General features: G+C 41.7%; 1 protein-coding gene across 2 annotated transcripts in view; it reads right to left on the reverse strand.

Annotated features, from left to right (window-relative positions):
• The window catches only part of TAPT1 (transmembrane anterior posterior transformation 1), a 142590-nt gene that overhangs the window by 7642 nt on the left and 116027 nt on the right, over window positions 1–18921 (reverse strand). For both annotated transcript variants that reach the window (XM_030191214.1, XM_030191213.1), the window contains exons 11-13: window positions 16145–16213; window positions 6762–6838; window positions 388–548 (exon numbers count right to left, since the gene is read on the reverse strand). In XM_030191214.1, the coding sequence (XP_030047074.1) occupies window positions 388–548; window positions 6762–6838; window positions 16145–16213 (307 nt within the window). The remainder of the gene's footprint in view (window positions 1–387; window positions 549–6761; window positions 6839–16144; window positions 16214–18921) is intronic.

Raw genomic sequence — 18921 nt, forward strand, 5'->3', positions numbered from 1 at the left:
CTCGAACAATGCACACTATTAATGACAGATGATTTCAAGATTTTTCCTGTCTTTTTGGGTTAAAGACATGAAACAAATGCACATTCCTACTGGCTACTGCCTTTGGAGGACTAGCGGAAATTATCAATTAACACACTATTTTCCCCTGATAAATGTATTACAACAGATTAGAATACCTATATGAAATACAGCAACAGATCTCACTTAATATGGTTCAATTTAATGTAGCCAAAGGTTAGACCTCACTATTTTTTCTTCTACATATTACACTGTAGATACAATATAATGCACTGACCACATTCAGTTAAGAGACAAGAGCAGCTGAATGCAAAATATGTAATGTGTAGGTATTTTTCCCCCCTCACTAACATTACAGAATATGCTCACCTTGAGTTTGTTTACACTTGCTTTGGGATTTAGTTTGAGGTTTCCCAGGTGTGCTGGCAGGTGGGGTCTGGAACAATTTTTCTTCCATTTTTGCTTCTTTTACATATTTGCATGACTTTCCCAGTAATATAATGCTATTTAGGACTTTCAGAGTTATAAGCCTAGAAAGTAATAAAAGATGAATTATATTTTCCTTAAGTTTTGCTAACATATTTTTGTTAAACTTTGCTAATCAAAGACCTCCCTTTGATGATAATATAAGATGGCAAAAGCTTTGAAGCATCTGACACAAAAAAAACTGCCCATTTTTCCTTCCTGCTGTAATTCTGTAGACACACCCAACTGCCAGCTCTTCTCTCACTTGCCCACTAATCCTTTAGAATTAGCCCATGTTGTTTGGGCAACCAACCTCCAATACCTTCTTTGTCATATCTTTTAGGCTACTAAATTCAGCCATGTTTTATTCACACTGGACTCCCAAATGCCTGAACAAATATTTGTTTCCAAGTCTGAAACCATGATTGTTTTCTGACTGCATTGTTATTTCACTAATTATAATACTCGTAAAGGGAAAGAACCTTTTAAAGGTGAGGGGTCACTGTGGTTTTCTTGGGGTATAGACATTTTTGGAAGGAAGTAGTTAGGTATATGTAGATCTAGGCCACAGAGTTCACTTGACTTCTGAGGCATTGGTATTAGATATTAGGGGAGCCTCAGGGGTGGAGGGTAAGGGGAAAATAATGCTATTTCACAAAATGGGAATACTGGGTAGGAAATGTATCCTGCAGTCTTGGAAATCCTGAGACTTCATCTTTCTGGAAATGGAGGAATCGATTGCATGTGTTGATTACTATGTAGGTTTTTACTATATTTTCATTTGATGTATTATATTCGTTTTTACCATATTTACATTATTATGTTTTGTGAGGTATTTTTGATTAATTTATAAATCTTAGCCTAAGTTAACTAAAAACTGAATGCATTGTTTTTTATGCAATCATCTTTTTGCTACTCTGGACCAAAGAAGAACATAAAATCTAATTAAATAGTAAACATATTTTGTTATATCTTGCCTTGAGCACCATAGTGGGAGGAGAATAATACATTGAAAAATCATATTTGCTTAGAGTGTATTATTATAGTGAAAAAAAGATGGGAAAAAACTGAAAATGCCTGACAAAACCTACAAGACAAACAGGAATCTCATGAATTTGCTAAATCTAACTCTCAGGTGAATTCAAAAAAAGCTTCTGGTTCAGCATTGTATGCAATGACACTTCTGAACCTTAATGTGACTTACGTACAGATGACAATCATGGATTTATTCTACTGTACTTTTCTAGTACAAGACATACAGAAAATTATATATATTTTTATAATACTCTGAGTGTGACCAGGAATACATGTCACCAACTCAGCTGTATCCTGCAATTTTTGCACAAAAGGCTCATATCTAAGGTAAGTGTCTGCGTTCCATCTGATCTGAAGTGCAGCCTCTCCTGTCACCTGACCAGACTGAGGTACACTCTGCCACCTGCTGGACGTCTGACTACATCTGCATCCAGGTTGTATGGTGACCATGTAATTACTGTATAGTGCTATGGGGTCAGGATGTGGCTATACTAGAAGCCTACCTTAGGGTCTGATGTGTATTTTCTTTGAACTATTTTCTATGATATAATCATCGTTGTCATTATTACCGCCTTTTCATTTTGTTCCTGCTGCTATGTAAATAAGCAATCTATTTTTATAATACTCTTGGGTGTGGAATTAGTTCTGCTATTATTTGGGCATTATGAATTCGGGTCTATAGAAAAAGGGAACACAATTACTCTCCAGACACTACACTGTCTAATACCAAAACGAGAAGGTCTGAATGAAGAGGAAGACAGAAAGACTTGTCCACCAGTACACAAACCACATCCATGTAACAAAGCCTCCAAGGTCAATATGGAGCAACCAGAATCACTGGACCTGGATGTCCAAGGATCTTGTGAAGGACCCTCCCCTATCATGGGCCAAGGAAGGAAGACTGTATGCTTTCCTCTGCTGAAGAACCTGGAAACTTTGGCATTCTAACAAGGCACCATAAGATCCAACACCAGAACACCAGATTGAAGACTTCCGACGCAGCTCCCACTTCCCTGGGTCCAAAGACTTCCTGTTCAGACAGACAACCTGGATATTTAGAGATCCCACAATGTGTGCTGTAGAAAGTGAAAGCTAATAGGCTTCTGCCCATGAGAGCAGAAGACGGGCCTCTGTCACCAGATTTACACTGCAAGTGCCCCCTGCCTATTGATGTAAGGCACTATTATGAGATTATCTGACAGAATCCGCACTGGCTTGCCCTCCAGGATGGACTGAAAGGCCAGAAGTGCTTTGCAAACCACTGAGTTCCAGGCAGGTGATAGGCCAACTGGACTCTATCTTGGTAAAAAGACCTTGAGCACTGCAGGAAAGACAATGCACACCCCAGCTGGAGAGGCTGGCGTTGGTCACCACCACTATCCAAGGTGGAGAGGAAAGAAACCCCCAATGGAGGTTGCTTAGATGGAGCCACCATGACATGCAGTCCCTCGTTTGTAGAGGCAAGGAGATGTGAACTTGATAATCCTGAAAGAGGGGAGACCAATGGGATAGCAAAGCCTGCTGAAGAGGATGCATGTGAGCCCTGGCCCATGGAACCACATCTACTGTAACTGTCATGGAGCCCAGTACCTGAACATAATTCCATGTGCGGAGACTAGGAGTCCATAACAACAGACTATCTGGGACTGAAGCTAGTCTCGCCTGGGATCCAGCAAAAACAACTTCTCCTGCAAGGTGTTGAAACAAACCCTCAAATATTCCACAGAGTGAGTAGGCACCAAATGATTCTTGGGGAAATTGATGACCCAACCCAGTGACTGCTGAAGATGAATTACTCTAGAGGTGGCCAGCTTGCTGTCCTGAACAGGCCTAAATCAACCAGTTGTCCAGATAGAGATGAACCCGGATTCCCTCACACCAAAAATTAGTCACAACCACCATCACGACCTTGAATAAGGTTCTGGGAGCTGTAGTGAGGCCAAAAGGCATCACCCAGAGCTGAAAATGCAAACCCAGCATTGCAAACCACAGGAAGCGCTGATGAGCAGGCCAGATGGGGATATAAAAATACACTTCCTTGAGATCTAGGGATGTCAGGAACACTTCTGGCTGCATCTTTGCCATCACCAAGCGCAGGGTCTCCAATTCAGAAACGTTTGGCCCTCAGAAAGCTGTTGGCACGCTTGAGAAAAAGAACAGGATGATACGAGCTACCCTTCTTTGACACCAAGAAGTATATGGAGTATTAGCCTTGCCCCTGCTCTTGAGTGGGCAGAGGCAGAACTGCCCCCAAATCCTGCAAGGACCAAAGAATAAAAAGAATGGACTCTTTTTGTGCAAAGTTCTGCACGAAGATGCCAAGAAAAAAAAATCTGTGATTTGAGAGGCTAACTAACTTGCAAACATCTCTGATTATATCCAGGACCCATTGGTCTGACATAATTTTGGTCCACTCTTTGTAAAAATGGGTGAGTCATCCCCTCATCATTGCAAGGTACGAGCGGCAGGGGAGGATCTGGAGGACTGAGCACTTGCTTGCTTATCCGACTGATAGGCTGATACCTGGGCCTTCAAAAGGAAACAGAGCAACCACATTTGTACCATTTGGAGTCCTTAAGGCATGAATGAGCCAAGGTCGCCCAAAAGGCACCTTTAGGTTTGTACTCAAAACGCTGAGACTTAGAATCCTTCAAGTCCTTAACCAACTTCTCTAAATCCTGCCAAAACAGCAATTTCCCTTGAAAAGGTAACTTAGTAAGACGCTGTTTTGACACAGTATCTGCCACACAATGGCGCAGCCACAGCAAGTGCCTTTTTAGTCATTGCAGCCACCAAGGCATCTACCTTGGGCAACCTCAACTTCTCCAATTCATTCTGAGAGATGGGATACAGGCGAGGCATAGCCCTTACCACTCTGAGACTAGCATCAGGAGTGGACATTGAGCTGAGATCAATTCCTGCATAGTCTCATAAACAGAGAAGGCCTTGGGAGCGTCCGCATACTAGCCATCTTAAAATTGGAGCAAGAAGTCGCCCAAGAGTCAGGTGGTTAGTGCAGTGGGCTTTGATCCTGGGGAACTGAGTTTGATTCCCACTGCAGCTCTTTGTGACTCTGGGCAAGTCACTTAACCCTCCATTGCCCCTGGTACAAAATAAGTACCTGAATATATGTAAACCGCTTTGAATGTAGTTGCAAAAAAACCTCAAAAAGGCGGTATATCAAGTCCCATTTCCCTTCCCCTTCAAAACCACCAGCGTTTTGCTGATGAAAGAAGACAGTTCCTCCTTGTGAAACACTTGCACTGTCGTGGAATCATCCATCATCTCCCCCTCCTCAGGCAAAATGGAATGCTCAGAAGCTGCAGAAAGACCACCTTCAGAGGAAGCAGGAGAAGGAGGAGGAGAACCAGCACCTAGCCACAACCCACTATCCAAATGCTTTTTCTTTGGGGTCTGGCTGCAGAGGCTGAGAAGCATGCAGAGCCTGCATCATTAAATATGCCTGGTGCATAACAAATTCTGGTGAAAAAGACTCTACGGAAGACTTAGCCCCAGAATTCAGAGGCAGTATATCTAGTGACTGAGACACCCCCCCCCCCCCAAATAAAGAGATTCCTGCAAATTCAATGAGGAGCATTCACCTGGAGAAAGAGTCATGGGGACCCAAAATGGTTACGAGTGCCAACAGAGTTGCAGAGCTGTGCATAGCACGCCAAAATTTCTCCCATGCAGGAACCCAAATGGCTATGCCATCTCAGACACCAAATCTAACGCGTTCTGGGCCGCCAAACAAACCTCATACTGCCCCAACGTATCTCTGCACTTTCTGCAGAGATTAAAAAACACAAAGCAAATCTAAAGAAATGAAGGAAACCTGACAAAGAAAATTTAAAGTGGTACTCATGGAAATATCAGATTGCCGGTTTTCCTGCTCAGGCACTGCAGAATCCCACTGACAGGCTGGAACAAGTTGCCCCCCCCCCCCCCCAATACAAGTCGCAATAGCAGCAAAACTGCTGTTCCCCATGAGAGAGGAGCCTTTTCCTCTCTTGCAGGATTCCCATTGTATTTTTTATTCAAGTTCTGTAAGGAAGGAGATAAGAGGTAGGGAGAAGTGGCAGGAGGTGGGGGGAAGGGACCAGGCACCACCAGAGTTGCCTAATTATCCTTTAGCTTAACTAAACTAGGAACACCAACAACAGGAAGAAAGGCAGAAAATGAAACCAGCAGCTTGTAAGAGACCGTCCACCACCTGCTGGAGATAGAGAACAATACTGACTGAATGAGCATCCTATCCTATAAGAAAGAGTTCAGTTCTGTCGTCTTCTATCTCCACCTGCTGGTAGATGGTCACAATTCACAAGTTTCAGGATTCATCTGCTGCTGCTGCTGCTAAGGAACTGTGGCGTTTGTTTTGTTTTCTTAATATTAAATGCAGTGATAACTACTTGGCGAAGAACTTTCATACATCACTATGTATTTGTTCAAACCGGTACTGGTGATCGCCTCTACGGTATTATGTAAGCCAAACTACGCCTGCAAATAGGTGGTAAAATGTGGGATACAAATGTAACAAATATATATATATATATATATATATATATATATATATATATATATATATATATATCAGATTTTCATGAAAACTCAATCCTGGGACTAAATTTAATAACCATTTTGTAAACCTACATAACAGCTGCCTTTTGAACATCATGCTTCCTTTTACTGTTTACCTCTATAATTTGTACATTTTTTCTCAACTATTTCAGTAATTATACACAGGCTGTTTAATATTTAGCATTCAGGCCAATTTACTTAATTTTGTTGTTTCTGTTTTCACTGAATGGTCTGTGGTTGGACACAACACCCATGATAATAAAATTTTCCTGGTTACATTCTTTTTCTATTATTCACCTCCTACTGTTCTCACATTTATTAAAGGTTATGCTGGGGTGTGGGGGGAATCAGAGTGATTAAACTTGTCTTTCTTGAAAATTCTAGCTCACTGCTGTGCACTAAGCATTAGTTGTGTCTTTTACCTAACAAGATACATCCAACTTCCAATTGTTGGCTAAGCTGATTTCTGAACATGTGATAAGTTATACAAACACAGTATCACATACGCCATTTAGGCCACATTTCCCAGGCTGAATTCAGAATTGAAGCAATTGCATTCTGAATTACCTACTTTGAATATGGAGCCTTCTAAATACTTAGAATCTGTTTATGGATTATATCATCATATAGCTTTTGACCAACTGCTCCTGTGGTGTGGATCTTACCCAAAATAGAACAGCAGGACACAGGTATAAGCGAGGACTCCTTGCACTTTTATTGAGCTTGTTACAACTCTGATGAGCTGGTTAAGAAATTAAAACAAATATTTACATGACTGTATTTAAACAAAATATTTAACAGGTTTTAAACAAAGATTATTATTAATGCATCTAATGAAGTATTCAGTCCATAGATATGAGGCACCTTTGAGAAATCATCCAACAATTAATAATTGTGGGTTAGTTATCAGTGCCAGTATTAAACTAAGGAAATACAAATTCTATAATAATTAGGGCTTCTATTCTTAGGTACTGAGGTGTTAAATTTCTAGCTAATTTGGGGGAGGGGGGGGTTTAAAGTACAAAATAAATCTGTGCTTATTGCTGTTTTGTGCCTCAGGTGCCTTTTCTGGGTACTTTTCCAGTGCAATCAAGTACAAAGCCAGAATCAAACACTGAGGGGAGAATACAGCAGAGCATTGATAGTACATGGTAGATGGGAGGTAAAGACCTTGGAACTGCGTACTATCGGTGCACATAATAGCAAATCTGCATCTGGAGTTGTCTTACAAAAATTGCCAAAAAGTTTGTTTCTCATCTAATAACCTGTAGACGACTACTCCAGATATGATTCATAAACCAGACAAACAGTATCCAACAGCTAGGCCTTGCTTGGTCACAGCTCACATCTGATGATTAGAAGCATACCACTGAAACCTATCTAGAAGATAGGGATGCATACCAGATCTTAAAAAACTGAAATGTGAGGAAAAGGTATGTAAACTTAATTTGTTCTATAACTGGAAGTCAATGCAACTTTGTCAACAGCACAAAGTACTAGATCATCTGGAACTTCCTGTTAGAAATATAAACACAAAGCAGCAATACAAATGACAGTTATCCTTATAAAATACATGTATAAACAAAACAATTAAAAAAAACCCAAAAAACGATGCCTCTATGGGATGCAAGTCAGTTACATAGCTACAGTGACTACAGCCAACAGGTCCTAACAGGCAGGGCAATGGAAATTAATTCCAGACTCAGGAAAATTATGATGTCAGAAATGTGGTTCATGATAGGATAGGTAGCCTGTGGCAAAATGGTGAATTTTCCAACATATGAATTAGAAGAATATTTCAAGAAGTGTATTTCTCTAGTTTGGCCAGCAGGTGGTGCAGGTTTATGTTTAAAGCTGTTACAGAGAAATAACTGTTCCTTCTTTAGTTTAACGCAGAGAAGAGAGTAACCTGCAGTGATGTGGCCAGCTATTTTTTAAAAATTTTGTTCTGTGCTTTGATTAGCCCAGGAGCTCAAATTCTGCTAGGATGTACTGGCTTGTTCTCCAGTCTTAGCCAGGAAGAAGAAAGAGAAAGATCTCTTTGTTGAGGCCCTGTGAACAGTTATATTTGATAACCTGTGTGCATCTATATATCCTGAACTCCCCAGGTACTATTTAGATAGTAAACAAATGTTTATGTTATAATTGATCCATATTTTAGTTACCTGTTATTGTTTGCTGATTGCACCTTTTCTGTTCATTGTTCTAATTTTTCATGACAATAAAAACATTTTTAGTTTATTGCCTTTGCTTGTCTGGACTGACTAAGAATCCTGGTGGTTTGTGTGTTGGGTCTGTGCTTTCTAAGAACTGTGGGACCACTTGGAGTGTGGCCCCAGCAACCTAGAAATCACTGGCAAAACCTTGAGCGTGGGAGACTCGCCCAGAGGTGGTAGGGACCTACTCAGTGGGAGGAGGGTGCTAGTGTAGAGCACAAGCAGACCTGAGTTGAGCTGGGGATAGAACCTCTTAAGAGGCTGTAGGGTTAGCCCCTGGTGGGTGCTAGGTGTTTCATGACATAGCCCATACATGAGATTCTAGTCTATAGTATGTCCACTTCAATTTATCCTACACAGTGTTCTACACTTGTTTCAATGAATGCAAATTTATACATTATTAGTAAAAAAGGCCCGTTTCTGAACAAATGAAACGGGCGCTAGCAAGGTTTTCCTCGGAGTGTGTATGTTTGAGAGAGCGTGTGTGAGAGTGACTGAGTGAGAGAGAGTGAATGTGCGAGTGTGTGTGTGTGTGACAGAGAGAGAGTGAGACTGGGTGCGAGTGTGTCTGTGAGAGAGAGACTGTGTGTGAGAATGAGGCAGCCCAGCGAAAGTCAAGTATTGGGGCACTGTTTCTCGTCCCACTATGACAGTACGTTAGCGCTCCGCACTGAAAAGGAAGAGCTTTTGAATCCTACTCTGAAGGGTCTAACTCTTCTGGGTAAATTTTCTGCTGGCTATTATCTCTTGAGGGGACGCTCGCTAGGTTAAATGCCACGGATAGAGGGGGGGATCTGCACCTCGGACAGAAGGGGCGGGGTGCCCTGCACCGCAGACAGAAGGAGAGGGAGGGAAGGAGGGAGTCATGGAACATGGAACCCCACAGACACACACTATCTCTGTGTCACGCACACTCTCTCTCACACACACACAAACACACAGTCTTTCACTCTGTGTCTCACTGTCACACACAGTCTATCTGCCCACACACACACACACATAATCAAGGGTGTCTCGCCTCTTGCCTTCCTCTTCCTCCTTTTTTTTTTTGCTTGATTCCTTCTTTCTGTGTTTCTTTTTGGAGCCTGCGCTTCTGATGAGAGAAGAGAACCACGTGGAAGTTGTGCGCCAGTGAGTCAGGCACCGGTGGCTGCGCTGAAGGTAGAGTATGATGAGTGACCGATCGGCCGGCCAGAGACACCTTTGCACCCCAGCCCTTCCTCCTGAGTCGCCTTCGCCGTTGGCCTTTTCATGTTCATTATTTTACTGATGTTCTGGGGCGGGGGAGGGGGAAGTCCACTACGCTCTTGATGGGTCACTACCCTAACCCCATTCAAAAGCACCTTGTCTCCCTCGCTTGTTAGATGAGATGGTCTAGAGATTCAGAGGTGATGGGGAGGTGTTAGCCCCCCCCCCCCCCCAGGTTAAGATATAAGAGCAAGCCAAGTGCATAGGTGCACTAGGGCACCGGAAAGAAGTGAAAGCTGCTGAAAGTTGAAGTGCTGTACACAAGCAATGCCAGCCACTGAAAGTTCTCTCAGAAGTTCATAGCGTTTGATTTCCTCTTTTTTTTTTGTTGTTGTTGTTTCAGCATTCTTCATTTACCACTATGTGTCTTGTCATTCTTTCCCAGCTCGGTTTCCAGCATCAGGAAGAGTTGATAACTTTAGAAATATGAACCTCACCTGATGGAGCGGGGAAACTGCAGTTGAATGACTCTGAGGGTGATAGTTGAAGGGAACTTACAGTAGCTCTTGCAGCCTCCAGCCTGAAGGCACTTGGCTTGTCACTCAAGGCTGGCAGCCCTAGTGCTTGCAATCTCGCCCCCAGAATAAGATCTCTCTCTCCAAGGATAGCGCTTTTCTTCCGGGCGCGGGGACCGGGAACTCTTGCCACGCCTCCGATGCCCCGGTTTGGCCACTTGCGTCCTGGCTCCACCTCCTCTGGCTGGCTGGCCAATCTGTATCTCCCTTGCCTGCTGATTTCAGCCTGCCTTGGATTGTGTTGTCGTTGAAGCTCCGCCTCCGCCCCTGTGCCCTGCCCCTTTCGCCCCTCCTCCTCCGGCTCTGATGCCAGCCCGATCTACGGAGCCTAGAAGACCAAGGAGCCACGGTCTCAATCAGCAAGACGATTAGAACGTTGGAGGTGAGAATTATTATACAGGATGCCGCTTTTTCAATGCTGCAATTTAAAACTGCTGATGCTGAGTAGATGTCTTGTAGAGTTTGCCACAACCCAACATGGCAACCTACTTCCAACATCAATTAAGTTAGTGTTTGGTGTGAGAAGCTGCAAAGTGCTGATACTTAAACACAATTTAGCTTACATTGGATTCCTGTCAAATTATGTCCCATGTCCATAGTTTTCATCTTGGTCTTCTCAGGGCTTCAGCCAGCCTACCTGCAGCCCTTCGTATCTCCTTGCACCATCTGCTACCTATTTTTCTTAGAATATCCTAATTTCACTCTCTCTCTCTTTCCACAGCTTTTCCCTGGTTCTCTCTCATTATAAGAATAATTTGCATGACAGATTTGCACTGACCCTATACTAAATTGCTCTCTCAAAATTCATTATTTAGCTCCTTCATTTGTTCATTTCTCACATTTATTTTTATCTACCCTAATCTAATTGTCAGTTGTTTTATTTTATGATGTTCCACAGTAAACATTTTGAAGAAAAGAACCTAGTAAAATCACACTAAAGATAATTAAGATCTTAAGAGTTGCCACTGACTGCAATGGGGAAATGTGTTAAAAAAGAAAAAGCTTTTGCAGATTTAAATAGCTTTTCTTCATTAATTTGCTACTTTTGAATAAGCAGGGGAGTAAATGGTGGTGTCCACCCAAAGAACTTGAATTTATGGTTGAAAGATTGTTATATGTTTGGTAGTTCTGGGTACACTGGAGACTAGGAAAGCACCTGAGAAGAAAAGGATCAAATGCAGAGGCTATTATTACATCCATTCAAGAAGAATAATGAAAGCGCTCTCGAGTCACAGCTTTAAATTCCACTTGGATAGAATTTAAACTACATAAAAGTGAGCAAGCACAAATTGTTCTCCACCACAAGCCAAACTATTTTGAGGTCAATAGGGGGAGCTCTCAAAGGATAAAACCCTCAAATCAAGTACGAAATACAATCTGAAACACGATAAACAGAGGGATAACTGATACAACAATGCGAACCCAGAAAGGAAACAAAATCAAGTAAGAGTGGCAGAGTGTAATTTTGGAGAGTCTTGTATGCAAACACTTAGGGGCCAATGCAATAAATTCTCTGGAAGCAACCACCCGCTATTTCCACCCTGGTAAAAATTACAGAAGTGGAAATAGTGTGCAATTCACTAAACAAATCACATGCAAATGAGCTGCACCAACTTTTACCATGCAGCTTAGTAGGGAAGGCTGCCAGGGCATGCAATCGCTTAGCATGATTGTTCTGCACAAGCTGGTACATCATGTGCTACTTACGGCTTTCATGCACGCATACAAGCTGTGTGTATGAAAGCTGAGTGTAGCTCTTTTTTTTTTTCCAAAACTGCTGGTGTGGGGAGATGTTTAACAGTGAGCCTGAGAGCAGAACACACAACTGCTGTGTTACATTATGAGGCTGCCGGCAGGAATGTGAGGACACCAAAGCTGAGCTGGGTAGGAAGACTGGTAAATGTGCCCATGAAGGAGTTGCTGGAAAACTCCAGAGGGGGGGGGGGGGGGGGGGGGGAGGTTTGGGGAGGGGGGGGGAGGTTTGGGGAGTAAGCAAAGACTCTGCTCCGGTCTGCACAGACAGCTCTGTATACGGCATAGGAGCCAACAGGTGTATATTTCCTGGGCAGCAGAAAGAGCTGTAATATGCTCCTGACAGCTCAGCCATTATTCTCTTCCTCGTCTCCCTCTTATTGCTCCCTTCCACATGCTCGCAGACTGCTCCGCGAAGAAGCCACCATCATGCAACAACAGCTCCTGACCTCCGGTAAAAATTACAGTGTAAAAGGTAAGCCTTCCTTTCTCTGCATTGCTCGGAAATGGCTATGCATCACTCGGAATGCACCTTTGAATACCAAACAGTTTATTTAACTATATTAGCATAGGATTCCCATTGTCTACTGCACCACACAGTAAAAAGCCCGTAGAGCCCCTTTGTGCAATCTCCCACTGAATAATGTGCTCGCTAAACCAGCTGGAACCAGTCAAAAAAGCACGTTGCTGACCCAGTAGGTTTTGTGCACTGCCCCCTTAAAGTCTGAAAAAGTGACAGTCATCAGCAGGGCAGAGGTAGATTTGACGGTGATTGGAATCATGCCTGATGTAAGTTATTTATTTATATTTTGTTACATTTGTATCCCACCTTTTCCCACCTATTAGTAGGCTCAAAGTGGCTTACATAGTTCCGGAGAGATGGTTACAGACTCCGGTGTGAACAAATACAGTGTAGGAGTACAGTTAATTAGATTCGGTGTGGAAATCTAATGTTATAAGTTCCCTCTGTATTTTTTTCCTGAAAAGAAGGAATAAGGAAAAGAGGGAAATTAGCCACTACAATACAGCAAGGTCCCAGAGTTCCTGTTTGACAGATGGGAAAATTTACAGTAACGAAGAGACGTAATAGAAGTGGTTGTGAAAAAAGTGAAGGAGTTCCTTAGATTAATGATTTGGAATGAACTACAAAAGGCTCGTGGGGGGGGGGGGGGGGGGGGCGCTTGGAATCTGCTGATGGAGTTCTTTCTTTCTAGGGCTAGCTAAGCCTGGAATAAAACAGCAAAGTTTCAGGGTTGCCAAATGGCCAGTTTTTATGACAGTAGAAGGTAAAAACCTGCAATGGGAAAGCTTCCCCCCAGGAATCTTCTCTTTTTCACACTCCTCAAACCTTCAGCACAGTTGTAAAAACCCCAGCAACTGAAAGCACTGATCACTGTGTGCAGAGTTTGATGCTCTGATTCTTCCTTCTCTGAGACATTTCCTGCTGCTGCATGGGCGGGGCTAGCAGAGCATTGCAGACCACTTGAGCACCAAAGTTCTGCAGCACAGTAATCAGTCCTTTAATTGCTAACACTGTTGCAGCCAAGCTGAGGAAGCTGCAACAAACCTGGAGATTTGAGGAGAAGAAAGAGGGATTGATGCTGGATGAGGGAGAGGGAGGGAGAGATGAAAGGGTATGCTGGACATGGGGGAGTGGACAAGGAGGCATACAAGGGATACTGGACATATCAGGACGGGGAGACAAGGGATACTGGACATATCAGGACAGGGAGACAAGGGAGATGCTGAATATGAGGAGGAATAGGGAGACAGAATGCTGGATATAGGAGAAATAGGAAAATATTGGATAAGGAAGGGATAGCGTATAGATGTTGTATAGGAAGGAGGGGAAGGAGATGGACTATCTTACGGACAAGTGGGCTAACTCATGTTTTATACCTCAGGTGGTTGGGTCCAGCTGTCTATGTGGCCAATGGGGATATAGTCCTTTCAATCATATTGGAAAATCTGTGAAATTCAAATGCAAAGGGCTGATAAGGAAGGCAAAGAGAGACTTAGAAAAAAAAAGATTGCGTTGGAGGCAAAAACACATAGTAAAAACTTTTTAGGTACATTATAAGAAAGAAGCCAGTAAAAGAATCAGTTTGACTGCTAGATGACCGAGGGGGAAAAGGGGCACTCAGGGAAGACAAGGCTTACGAAACTCTCCTCTCCTATTCGGTATCTCTCTTTTGGGTTTCTGCACCCCAAATGCACCACTCTGCTCTTCTTGGCATTAAATCTTAATGCCAGACCGGAATGAGTAGACTTTAATCACTTGTTTACTCTTTCCAAAAATACTAGGACTATAGGGCATGCAATGAAGCTACTACGTAGTAACTTTAAAACAAACTGGAGAAAATATTTCTTCACTCAACGTGTATAATTGTTTGGAATTTGTTGCCAGAGAATGTGGTAAAAGCAGTGAGCTTAGTAGGGTTTAAAAAAGGTTTGGATAATTTCCTATAAGTCCATAAGCCTTTATCAAGATGGACTTGGGAAAATCCAGTGCTTATTTCTAGGATAAGCAGCATAAAATTTGTTTTACTGTTCTGGGATCTTGCCAGGTACTTGTGACCTGGATTGCCATGGTTGGAAACTGGATACTGGGCTTGATGGACCTTCTGTCTGTCCCAGTATGGCAATGCTTATGTTCTTATGCTTTAGTGTAGTTCACATGTCCATAGGTAAATACTGACACAATTTTGGGTTAGCCCAATTATCCATAAGACCATTAAGAGTTAATGAAAGACTAGGTAATTAGGAAGGAGAAAGTGATAGGGGATGGGAGGACCATATGGTTGATTTTTCTCTTTCAAAAAGTTGTCAACCCTAGTTAGGCCTACCAAGAAGAAAGCAATAGAGAAGAAAAAGCAACGGGGAACTGGAATTGAGACACCCCGGGGGATTTGTTGAACTGTGGAAGCAAGAAGTTATTGGACTAACCCAGGTGCGTCCCTAGTGCTTTGGAAAGAAACCTTTGAGTTTTAAGTAGATTTTCTAAATTATTTCCCTGGGGTGCAACAGTTAGTGAGGGATAATTTATCTGGATGTTAAGTGAATTTTTTCTAGGCAAAATGAGGGATAATTTATCTGGATCTTAAGTGAATTTTTTCTAGGCAAAGATATCCACCATTAGGGGTTTGCAGTTCAAAAAAGTTTCATTTTGTTTAGTTTCCCTGAGTCATTTATTGGATTTATTTTTGTTTTGAGAGCAAATGTCATGCACACATGCGAATGCCATAGAAAAATAGTGTACCTGTTTTGCAAAGAAGGTGCAGTATTTATGACAAAGGAAAATCCCACAAATTTTTTATCCTGTTGTTTTAGGCTAAAAATGAATGCACATCTTTAATGGAGAGTACCTGCCATTAGGCCAAGTGGCTGGGTACCTACCAGGGGCTTTACAAATGTAAGCTTGAAGAGTCCACATTGTTAAGAAGAAAGAAAGGAGCTGGAGACAGATAAGGAGGCCATACCGTCTTGAGTGTCCATATAGAGGAGAGTTAATAAGAGGAACTTCTTAACAGACATGCAACCCGAGGTCTGTAATTCTGTTTTTAAACTTTATTTGGGGGAATTCACCATTAAAGGATTTTTAGAAACAAAACAAGACACCATCTATGCCATGTTATTGCCTAAGAGAAGCTTGCAAGAGTGAAGGTTTGAGGCCTGTCAGTTGGGGAGGGCCTTGAGACTGTGACTAGAAACTGAGTCAAACAGTTGGTGAATTTGGAGGAGGAGAGAAGACAGGCAGTTTCCTCCTCTATGATTTCAGAAAAGGAGCGGAAGGCAGGGGCTAGAGAAATGAAGTGGGGGAACGGGAAGTGAGGTGACCCTTTTGAATACTCAAGATTGATTTTGAGGATTTTGTCATGGAAGCAGTCAGTCATACCACTGGCAGAGAATGAAAGGGGATAGGAGGTGAAGGCAAGTGAGTATGGCAAAGAGACAATAAGTACTGGAGACTGGAGTTTGCCAGATTAGCACAGTAGTCTTGTTTGGCAAGTACAAGAGCAGACTGGAATCAGGTAAGCATGAACTTCAAATATACGATGTCCGTAAGGGTATGGCATTTTAGCCAGAGAAGCTCTGTAGAGCAAGCACATTCTGACTGGACATCTTCCTTCTGCATCATTAACAAATCTGGAAGTTGTGGGAAACTTTGGAGGATGTGAAGACAAAGGTGACCTTCTCAAATTCTATGGTTCTTCTGAGACAGTAGCTAAATTTTAGTTGAGAAAATGTCAGAAAAACAATAGAAAATGCAATCATAATGAAATGAAGGGTGCCACAATATTTATTGAATATACTTACTAGAACTGCCAGTGGGAGAGGAATAAAACCCATTCTCCTAGAAACAGAGTCACTGTAATCTGTATATGCCTGAAAGAAAAAGGAGTATGAAAGACTGAAGAATTTATGCAAATACATATTAAGAAAAATAAAAAAAGTTAAGTAAGTTCAAGTTAACTTTCTATATATTTTTATTTTAGGTATCAAAAACCACTAACAGATTCTTAAAGTGATTCAAAGATTCTGTAACACAAATATGCTACTGAAAATGCACACTTGAGCAGATACATTACGAAAATAAGTTGCCTTACATAAAAGTGCTAAAGACTTATTTTCTTAAACTATTAAAAGAGAATAGTTAAATCAGTTATAAAGTTTAATAAATACAAAAAGGAAAAAAAATTAGGACCATTAGAGTTCATCAGTTGAGATAAAGAGTGACTGATGTCATCCCTGGTCCATATTTTTCTGCTATTTTCTTGATTTAAGAATTTTTTTATCAATCTAAATATCAAGACAATGTTAAAAGATATAAAAGCACTTCTCTTATTCAAAATTGAAAATAGTATTTCGGAGACAGTCAACTCTGACATGAATCATATTTCATTCACTTTGTCAGGGAGGTCTCCATAAATTCTTTCCAACATCATCTTTCTCCTAATGTTTATTAAAAAAATGGCGGAAGGATTATCACACTACATAAAATCAGGCGATGAGTCTGACCAATCACAACACGGTATCATCCATTCCACTTCTACATTAAGGCCATGAGAACATATCCCACGTTGTTCATTAAGGAAATGGTCAATTTTCACTTCTATCCCATGTGTACAGTGCTTGATCAATAATCCTCTGGTGTAACTGAGTCACAGTATGTCCATCATCTAACCAGCAGAGCAGTCAATACCCTGTTTAATATTCAGGATTTTTGTTTGTTCAAATGTAACTATCTGTTGAGATCCGCCAATACAAACTAAACTACAGGAACACATTATAAGATAAAATGACATAGCTGGAAGATGTCAGGATTTCTTCTAGAAATTATTCATCAGTCTGTGGGTTAATCTGCGTCATTCCCTCCAGTGCGGATTCACACCACTGACACTTGCCACATTTCCTATGGCTACAATAGACTGTTCTATTACATCAATACATTTATAAGCAAGGATTTATCCCCTGAAGAAGCCCTATGGTGAAACGGGTCCATTGGGATGCCCTGTTGTGATTATCACACGCAGCTAAGCTCAGCCAGTTAAGTCAAGCTGTACTTTTTACAATTTATAAATTTGTAGTGGGGAGCGTTTGTTGATTGCTTTCCCCTTCCCTTTCTCTTTTTTTTGTGTTTTTGATTTTAAACACGATGCAATAAGAAAAACCAAAAAAAGATTTAAATGTTTTACACAACCAATCAGGTTGGTCAGGGGTTTTTCACCGATGAATACACAGAAGTATTGTGACCAGTTTGCCTCAGCAGCTCTAGCCTTAGAGCCTAGTGTCACCCTTGTCTGAGGTCTTTTCCCCTGTTTTTCCACAATTTTTGAGTGTTGTTAAATTATACCAAGCAATACGCTCATTTTTGTTATACTGTTGAGATTGACTTTAAGCAAGCTTCCCCTTTTGTGTTTGTTACTTTTACATATGTTTTTGGAAATTGTAAATTAACATCCAAAAAAATTATCCAAATACTCCACAGTTCCTTCTTAAAACAGAAAATATTATCCAGAAAATATTATCAGACTTCAAATGCCACTTATTTAAACTAGGGAATTCTATATATGGCACCTAGCGTTATAAGCCATTTCCATGCTGATTTTTTGTCACGGAAAAGCATTATAATAGAAGGTGCAGAAATGGCCCAAAATCTGAATATCGTCACAGAACCACACTTATGTGCCCTGTTATAGAATAGTGACTATTTCCACATAGATCCAAAAAGAGAGGGACACTGGTGGGTCAGGGGCATTCCCTTAAAATGTGTAGAATGTTATAGAGTTTGGGAGATCTGCGCCCAAGTTGCACGCTGAGATTTACACCTGGTTTCAGTTGTTGTAAATGTTCGCGCTCAAAGTTGGGTGCCGATTCCAGCACTACATGCTATTCTATACAGGGCACCCATTCAGAGCGCAGATTTTTTTCAGTGACAATTTTTGAGCGCCATTTACCAAATGGTGCCCAAAATGTGCTGTAACATTCTGAAGGTTTTCTTGGTACACTGTTCTGACTGCTAAAATTCAGTTATTATCTTCTGCAGTACTGCATTTATTTGTGTGCATTACAATACACCTTTCAATATCTCCATAGCTGTCCATTTCTCCTAGTAGATCCACCTGATCCTACTGGTTTTTATGATAGTTGATGATCTTTGGCACTTAGGGGTCCTTTTACTAAGGTGCGCTGAAAAATGGTCTGCGGTAGTGTAGGCGCGGGTTATGGGTGCACGCAGATCCATTTTTCAGCACGCGTGTAAAAAAGGCCTTTTTAACATTTTTGCCAAAAATGGACGCGCGGCAAAACAAAAATTGGCGCGCATCCAGTTTGGGTCCGAGACCTTACTGCCAGCCATTGACTTAGCAGTAAAGTCTCACGTGTTAACCGGCCGGTAATGACCTACATGCGTCAAATGCCACTTGACGAGCGTCAGAAAATAAAAAGAATTTTTCGGAAATGCGTAGCGGATACATGCCAAAAATGAAATTACAGGAAGAACCACGTGGCAGCCTGGCCGTAACTCCAAATTGGTGCATGCTGGGCATGCGCTTGCTCGGCTTAGTAAAAGGGCCCCTTAGTTTTATTATGGT

Source organism: Microcaecilia unicolor, chromosome 2 (assembly GCF_901765095.1).
Source record: "Microcaecilia unicolor chromosome 2, aMicUni1.1, whole genome shotgun sequence".
NCBI classification, from domain to species: Eukaryota; Metazoa; Chordata; class Amphibia; order Gymnophiona; family Siphonopidae; genus Microcaecilia; species Microcaecilia unicolor.